Source organism: Toxoplasma gondii, chromosome IX (genome assembly GCF_000006565.2).
Source record: "Toxoplasma gondii ME49 chromosome IX, whole genome shotgun sequence".
Lineage (NCBI taxonomy): Eukaryota > Apicomplexa > Conoidasida > Eucoccidiorida > Sarcocystidae > Toxoplasma > Toxoplasma gondii.
In genome coordinates this window covers 568,284-576,691 of record NC_031477.1, presented here as the reverse complement: position 1 = coordinate 576,691, position 8,408 = coordinate 568,284, and the positions used below count along the sequence as shown (strand labels likewise).

The following is an 8,408-nucleotide window of genomic DNA, read 5'->3' as shown; positions in this document are numbered from 1 at the left end:
TTTGTTTTTGCCCTCAACAACTTTATGCACCAGATTTTCAGACGATAACTCTGGCGGGCTTTTCTGCCAAAAACATCCCGAAAATGCCGATTCTCCTCACATTTATATATATATATATATATATGTAATGTTGTGTGGATATGTATATATATATATATATACATACGTGCATATATATATAATATGCATATACATATATATACATATATGTACAAAACTGCAAAACTGTAAGCAGAAATGAGTAGAAGCCAGGAGGTACCTCGAAATAATTCAAATGTTTTCAAAAGACTGCTAACGCAGCTAATCTCCCATAAGAGAGTGTGTGTTCCTTGAGGTTTGTACAATTTCTTATAATGATCAAGAAGACACCACATACCAAGATAACAGCTCGTCCACCGACTACATTTCGAGCGTCTCTCGGAATTCAGAGGAAACGACGCTCAAAGCTCTTGGAAGACGTCTCTCCAAGTTAATTCATACACGCATGCATCTGCATCTGCATATTTGCATGTATACATGCATTTCACTGCAGACACGCATGCGCATATTTATGTGGACACACGCATATGTGTAAACGTTTCGAACTATGCCGAGGTTTACATGTATTTTTCTGTTCATGAATGCGCGTACTGAATTGCATACAAATGTATATCTGAATGTCGGCATCTCGGCAGGCGCTTCTGTGTGCAGTCGTGCGTGTGCCTTCACTGTCGATTCGGAAGAAATCCGTATTTATCTTGAGACTCCCCCACTGGCTGTGACGCGAAGCAAAGAAGACAGAGGAGAAAGGGAAGAAAGAAATACGATCATGGAGAGAAGAGAGGAGCAAACGAGTAGAGAATGGACAGGAGAAAGAGCAGAAAGTGATGAAGAAGACAAGAAGCCGAGACCAAAACAGTTTTGAATTGTGTCCTGCATACGAGCCTCACCCAGTGTGGGAAGCGTCCCGAAGATGCAATTCTGCACCTCAGAAAAATCTCTAAAAAGTTGACCACATATGCAAACCAGTAGCGCCATGTCTCCTTCCAACCCTCTCCCTCGCCTCATTGTCGTTCTTTACCCTTCCACCCCCATGCGAATGTATACAGCTATATATACTCACACGCACACACATTTATATTTATATCTATCTATCTATATATATATATATATATATATACGCATGCATATAGATATACATTCTCACACACATATGCATATACATATACATACATATACATACATGTACATATGTATACACATGTTTACATACAGATAAACGGAAACCTGCTTTCGGATTCGAATACACCTTCACACATGCACTTATATACGTATGTCGGGATACGCGTGGAGTATCTCCAGGAGAGTCCAATTGCAAGCGCGTGGTTGCGAATGACTTGCAGTGAGGACCGATCCAGCACAAGTGCATTTGCGAATCTGTTGAGAATGCGTTGAGACGCGTTGCCGTCAAACGCACTTTGTCATGAACTGACGACTTTAGGCGAGGTTTGCCGTTGACTGAACCACCCGTCGACAGCGTACAACGCAGGTCCGAGTACACACCATTCGACATCTCCAACTTTCTCTGCTTCTTCTACGTGTCTCTGGAAGCTGTGCGCGAAGAAGGCTCTGTCAGCCTCCGTCGAAAAAGAGAGCTCCTCTGCCTTCTCTGCAGAAACCTTTCGTCCAGCTCGTTGAGGATCTGCGTCGCATTCATGCGAAGTTGCATGCGCATGGCCCGCGGCGGGGAACTTGCACAGCAGCGGCGGCGGCGGCAACGCAGACGGCGGCTTCCGCGAGAGCACAGCCGGACAGGGCGACCCCATCAATCGACCCAGACAGGAGAGGTACTCCTAGGGACATAACGAAAAGTAAGAACGCGAAGAAAAGAATCCGGATAGAGTCAAGAGCGCTCGCGAAGAGAGAAGAACGCATGCATGTGAGTCTAGAGAGATGCGCGTCAGCGTAGCTCGAGATCAAAGAGTGTTGACGAAAAGAGAGAGATAGAAAAGGAGGGCACAGAAGAACACAACAAGCTACATGAACGAACGGAATAACAGAAAGAGACACGACTCCAGCTGAAGTAGACACGAGACTCCGGCGAGGAAAATGGTTTAGAGCAGCAAATGAACTGGTGACAGAGGGACTTTGTGGGCGGCGCAAAAACGCTCCGCAGATCTCCCCGAAAGCCCTTTTCCTTGTGAAACAACGGCGAAAAGAAATGAGAGAAGAGAAACACGAAGAATGAAGAAAATCGAGTAAATACAGCAAAACCCAAGAGAACAATTGAATTATTGAAGGCCAGCATGAATTGCCCTGCTCTCCCTTTCTATCTATCTAGAGAATCTCCTGTCTGTCCATATCACTTTGCTACAGACGAGAAGTGCTCTCTGCCTCTGCCATTGTCTCTTTCCATTCCTCTACCTCTACCGTGATCTCTGTGTTTCCGCGTCCCCTTCTTCAGGAATATTCAGGACCTGCTTTCGTTGCAGTCACACCGTGAATCTTTCGCGTTTCTTCTGCTCTCTGTCATACCTCGTAGCTTTTCAAAGGAGGCTCGCCTGCCTTCGCTCGCAGCATGCAGAGCCCCACACCGAGAGGTGTACCTCGTTCGCCTCTCTCCGGTTCCACCACGACTTCGCCGATTTCCTTCCACCCTGACGCTTGCGTTTTCTGTCGGTTTGACTTTCCTCTCTGCTCCTCACTCTCAGACACACGCGGGGTCGCTCCTCCCCACTCTGGGATGTAAATGTAGATTTTTCTCGGCTTCTCCGCGGTTTCGCCAGTCTCTGCTTCTCCGTCCTTCTCCTTCTTCTCACTCGCCTCCGTCTTCTCATTCTCCCTCTCCTTTTCCTTCGTCTTCTCGGGAGGATCGGGTGTGTTTTCGCCCCGGCCCTCTGCTGCATGCACGGGGACTCCTGGAGCGTCTCCGAAGTCTTCTGGACTCTCGGTTGCAAGCTCTAGGCGCCTGACGGCAGCCTCTTCAGCTCGACACAGCAAACGCGTCCAGTACTCGAGTTCTCCAGGCGGCAAAGGTCCTGAAAGAACACCACGAAAGACTTCGCTTTCCTCTCTCCCCTTGCGTCCTCCACGGCTCGCTGCCGTGGCGAGCTCGGGTGCGTCGCCAGCGGCCTCAGACGACGCAGGCGCGCGCAGAGAAAGATGGCCCTTGTCCGCGTTCCCACTGGAGACGGAAGAAGACGAAGAAGGCGAAGAAGACGAAGAAGGCGAAGAAGACGAAGAAGGCGAAGCAGCCGAAGAAGGCGAAGCAGAAGAGCAGTGCGGAAGAGGAAAGTGGCGAGAAGGTCGGAAGTGCTCACACCAGGGAGGGAAGAGATGCGTGAATGAGGGTGTGTCATGTTGGCATTTGCTTGGCAGGCGGTGGCGGGGAGGTAAAGAGTGGGGTTGAGAAGCGCCCAGAGACGGAGAATCCAATGCATCTGTCTCGAGTTCAGCAGCAGTCGGAAGTCGGCGACTCGCCGGCACAGGCAACTGAGAAAAGTTCGGCGACTCCGGGACCGGTCGAGATACCACCAGGTCACCGCGGTCTCGAATTGGAGGAATTGGAGTGGCTTCAAAAGAAGGTGAGTCCACAGAAGAAGACCTCTCGCCTCCGAGAGAGGGGATGAAGAACGCCTCCTCTGCGCGACCGAGGACAACGAAACTCGCCACGCGCCGGCGATTCGAGAGCTGCAGCAGTGCGCGCGTAACCACTTCCTGGCCGAGGAAACACCCCTTGTTGACCCTCGGGTGTATGTACACCTGCCAGTCCAGGTTCAAGTGCGGGAGGAGGTGCCTCTGGATCCCCACTTCCGCGGGACCTTCGGGGATGCCGAGAGCGCGCCGGCGCAGGTCGTACAGTTGCGGCGGAGAGAGAGCGGGCGACGCAAGGAGAGAAGAAGGCGCCGATGCGCGTTGGCAGAACAAATGAGAGCCGACTGAGGAGTCTGCAGAGCTCCTATCTGTTTCCCCTGAGTCCTCGGCTGCCGCCGGGCCACGCCGGTCCAGGAAAAACACTGTTGGCTCTGCTGAGGTCTTCGCATCCGCCTTTCCGCCGTCTGGGCCGTCTGCGAACAGCTCCGCGTCCCCGTGATCCTGGTGTACATACAGCCGAAACCCCATGCGGGCAGACCTGCCATCGACGGTCACGAGGCCGCCTGCTGTTCGTCGCTCCCTACCTCGCGAGTCTGCCCCGCTGTCTTCCTCAAGACCGGCGAGAAACTCTGTTCCCTCTCCACGTTTAACATGTCCTATCCTTTCACGAGCGGGTCGCCTCTGTCTCTCTGGGTCGCCTTCGAATCTCTCTCGGCTTCTCTGGAAGTCGCCGCGCTCCTCCTCGCGGTCTGTTGTTGCCCCCAGTTCGGCGTGCGTCCTCGAAGTCGCGAGCAGCCAGCCATCGCGGCAGCCCCCAGAGACGTTCCAGAGGTCGTAAGACTGGTTCGAGGTCAGGCGTTGCGCGAGCTCGCTCGCATGCATCCCGAGAAGAAGCGAATGCGCTCTATCCTCGTGCTCGACCTCGCGCCCAGCCGGCAGTCGAGCAGTTGGAGAGAAGCAAGGACCCTCGTACCCCGGAGGGTAGTAGTCGCGCCACGCGCCAGTGAAGCTGACGCCGTCGTCGAAGGCCTCTGCTGCGAGCAGGTCTCTCTCGTGCGCCGAAGCTGCTCTCTTCGCTCCTGTCAGAAGCGAGGAGACAGAGAACGGCGACAGAGGCGAGAAAGAGAGACATGAAGGCGGCAGAAGCTGCAACGCTTTCAGAGTCACTCCTTTCACTTCCACGCGCGAAGACAGGCGGCGACGCTGAATACACGCAGCAGACACGTGGAAATCCGACACCCGCTGAAACAGAGAGAAAACGCAACGAGGAAAACTGGTGCATGCATAGAGAGAAACATGTTGAAACTCTGGGGACAGAAGACGCAGGGCCACATCCATTCAAACGTGAATGCATACATGCATACATACACGTATATATATATATATATATATATATATATATATATATAAAAATATGTATATGTATATATATATATATATATATATATATGTATATAGAGAGAGGGAGATGTGCATAGAAGTATGCATGCAGATGTAGATGTCCACGAAGTTTTGTGGACGTGAGTAAAGAGAGAGTTCATGAGTAAACTTACACGCGGAAATGCAGAAGAAAATGTGTGTATAAGTACGGGTGTCGCGTCGGCTCGCGTATGTCTACAGCTGAGGACGGCGCATGCAAGTTTGCATTCACATTTCTGTCTCGAACACAACGATCGTTCTAGGTTTTGCATGAAATATTTTTGGGAGAAGACGCTTGCACATCACACGAAATAAGAGTAGGGTTTACAGTCTCAACAGTGGCAGGAAAAATCAGAGAAGAGTCGCAGACACATCGTCGTCAGAAAGCGCCGAAGTTCTCTGAAAAAGCTGCTGTGCCTGCCCCGGCAGGAAGTCTCGACAGCAGGAGGAGCGCCCTGCTCCTCTGCTGGCCGACCGTCCACTTTGGACGCTCACCTGAAGGAAGGAAGCGAGGCGACTTTCGACGCCTTCGTCGACATCGAGGAGAAATGCGGAGCCGTCATCTGCGTTCGGCTCCTCTTTTCCAGTCTCCACGAACTCCCTCCCCTTCCGCGGCAAGCGAACGACATGTCCATCCAAAAGAACGCGGCCGTGTGTGTTCAGCAGAGCAAAAGGCGCTGCGCGAGCTCCCGTAAAACTTGGGGAACACAACAGCGGAGAAACAGAAGAACAGGAGGACGAGGAAGAAGAAGAGGGAGAGAAAGAAGAGGAGGACGAGGAAGAAGAAGAGGGAGAGAAAGAAGAGGAGGACGAGGAAGAAGAAGAGGGAGAGAAAGAAGAGGAGGACGAGGAAGAAGAAGAGGACGAGGAAGAAGAGGAAGACGAGGAAGAGGGAGACGAAGACGACGAGGAGAAGACAGGCCGTTTCGAGAAGAGACGAGCGAACTCGGAAGGGGAAGAAGGGTGGGGCGACTCAAGGTAGCGAAGGTCTTGTGTCACGAGTCCCTGCAGAAAACTGGACAAACAAATCACACGACAAACAAGCGAATGAAGCGAATGTCTTCTTTCCTCCTGTCTATTCTCTGCTGATCTTTCGCCTCTTCTCCCCCTCGTTCTCTCTCTTCTTCTTCTTCTCACCCTCGTCCTCTCCCTTCCTCTTCTTCTTCTCCCTCTGGTTCTCTGCCATATGCTTCCTCAGCGGGACTCTTCTGGACTGTTCAGACGGCAACGCACTTGAAATCTCAACTTGCCGAGGTCCACGCGTCCACGCATGTTTTCTTAAACGCGGAGGAACGACAGAGCGGCGTTCTGCGCTCAGGGAGACGGAACTTACGAGGCGGCGTCTGGGCCTTCCACGCGGAGGAAGCGGCGCTTGGGGACGGCGACGAGACGAAAGAAAGGCTGCTTCCCGCGAGCCGCGACAGAGGAGAAGAGCCGACAGAGTCGCGGCAGAGGGCACCTCGTCCAGCAAAAGTCTCCAGCAGAGTTGCGAGCAGTGGAGGACATTCCGCCGCCCCGCAGAAGCAGAGACACGGGAGACGCCATCTGCGCGTACAGCGAGGAGGCAGGAGCGGCAATGGGCAAGGGAGAAAGACGCACACAGGAAGAGAGGAGGAGATGGCTGTCCACCTCTGGCAGGAAAGAAGATGCGAGACGCGAACGACAGAGAGGAGAAGGAAAGAAAAGCGCGAGAGACCTCCGAGTTTCCACGGGAGTCTTCTTGCGTCGTTCACTTGGCTTCTCTGTCTCTCCTGTTCTTTCCCTCTCCTCTCGTCTTCCTCTCTGCTTTCCAGATCCACCAGTTCGACTTTTTCGCACTTTCCTTGCAAATGCGGATGGCGCCTGGCAGCTGTCGGGACACCTGAGAGCGACGCCCGGCTTCGCGTACGCGCTTTTTGGTCGCCGATCCACCGCTGCGGCGTCAAGTTCTTGCGGCAGAGCTCCACGTCGGGCAGTTTCTCGGCACCATCTGCGGCATTGCACACAACGGACAGGGCGGACAGAGGCGAACGGAGAAACGAAGGCGCGAAGTGAAGAAAAAACTGCGAAGACACACCAGTCGCAGCACTCTCGTGTGTCTGTGTGCGTCGCGGAGAAGTCGCTCGAAAACGCATGCAGAAACAGCCCAACAGCGCTCGCTGGAACCGAAGAAGAAGCGAGAAGGTCCCAGCGGGGATTTTGGAGGAAACTGGACTTCTCGGAACTCAAATCGCAAAGAAGAGTGGATGTCTGGCAAGAGGAAAACCGCGTTCTGTTCACATGTCTTGTGAAAGAAGTCTCGGCTGCTCTATCCGCTTTGCCACAGCGCGTCGATCTCCAGAAAGAGCGGCGAAAGAGAAGAACGAAAAGAGGCCGGAGGAAACCTGCCGATGCTCTTTCAAAGCAAGTCTGCAAGAAGACTGTGCCGGCTTTCTCTTCAGAGACCGCGCCAACAGACCAAGGTTTTTTCACATGCTCAACACGCATGCATGCAGAGGTAGATTTGGGAATGAGGAGTCCAGCAAAAGTACCTAGGAAAAACACAGTGTCGAGTTCCTTGCTTTTAAAAAAACCGACCTTTTCTCGCGCGCGCCTCTCCTCTCCCGCCCGTCACAAAATGTACTTTTTCGCTGCGCGCCGTTGTGCGTAGCATGCCGCGGCGGACTCTGGGTTTACGCCTTCGAGGTCTCTGTTCCCCGCCTCCACGTTCTCTTGTGTCGTTGTTCTCGGCTGTCATGCCAAGTTCATGAAGTACAGTCGCATGCAGTCTGTGTTTGGGCACCAGTGCTACTCGTGAACGCGCTCCAGCACATGCAAACAGCGTTCGGCGGAGAAGGAAAGTGACGAAGCAAGAAGAAGAGAGAAGAAGCGAGAAGAAGAGAGAAGAAGCGAGAAGAAGAGAAGAGAGGAGAGGCGAGAAGAAGAGAGAAGAAAACGAGAAGAAGAAGAGAGAAGAAAACGAGAAGAAGAAGAGAGAAGAAAACGAGAAGAAGAAGAGAGAAGAAAACGAGAAGAAGGAGAGAGAAGAAAACGAGAAGAAGGAGAGAAAGAGAACGAAATGAAGAAGAGAAAGAGAACGAGAAAAATTAGGAAGAAAGAAGAAAGAGAGAGGTGGATTTCGCCCGAGGTGAAGACCGCACGTCCTCCATCGGTTTCACGCAGTGATGCGACGAGAGCAGGGGAGTGACAGACTCCACTTTGGGAAGGGAGCATCTTTTCCGCAGATTTTCCGGCACACACGATGGCGCCTAGGCTTTCCTCTTCTCTGTCTGTCTGCGACAGATGGTCCAAACGCCGAGTCTGTTCCTCTCGAGTTTCGTCTTCCTTGCCTCCGTACTCTCCTTTCCCTGCCCCTCGGTCACCCTCTCCGTTCTCTCCGACTCTCTCGTCTACTTCCTGCTCTCCACCTTCCTGCTCTCCTCCTTTCTGCTCTCCAC

General features: G+C 52.6%; 1 protein-coding gene across 1 annotated transcript; it reads right to left on the bottom strand.

The window, feature by feature from the left end:
- Positions 1–883: 883 nt before the first annotated feature.
- Positions 884–8,397, bottom strand: TGME49_267560 (folate-binding protein YgfZ protein). Its single transcript, XM_018781471.1, has 4 exons — positions 6,326–8,397; positions 5,488–6,007; positions 2,515–4,776; positions 884–1,832 (listed from the first exon to the last, which is right to left on the bottom strand). The coding sequence occupies exons 1-4, from the start codon at positions 7,456–7,458 to the stop codon at positions 1,461–1,463; spliced, it is 4,287 nt and encodes a 1,428-aa protein (XP_018636230.1). The 5' UTR covers positions 7,459–8,397; the 3' UTR covers positions 884–1,460.
- Positions 8,398–8,408: the final 11 nt, after the last annotated feature.

Coding starts and splice junctions, on each gene's coding strand:
- TGME49_267560 (XM_018781471.1), bottom strand. CDS start 7,458: ATGCGTGTTGAGCATGTGAAAAAACCTTGGTCTGTTGGCGCGGTCTCT. Junction 6,008..6,325: donor GAAGGCCCAGACGCCGCCTC/GTAAGTTCCGTC, acceptor TTGTTTGTCCAG/TTTTCTGCAGGGACTCGTGA. Junction 1,833..2,514: donor CTCCTTTGAAAAGCTACGAG/GTATGACAGAGA, acceptor TTATGTCCCTAG/GAGTACCTCTCCTGTCTGGG.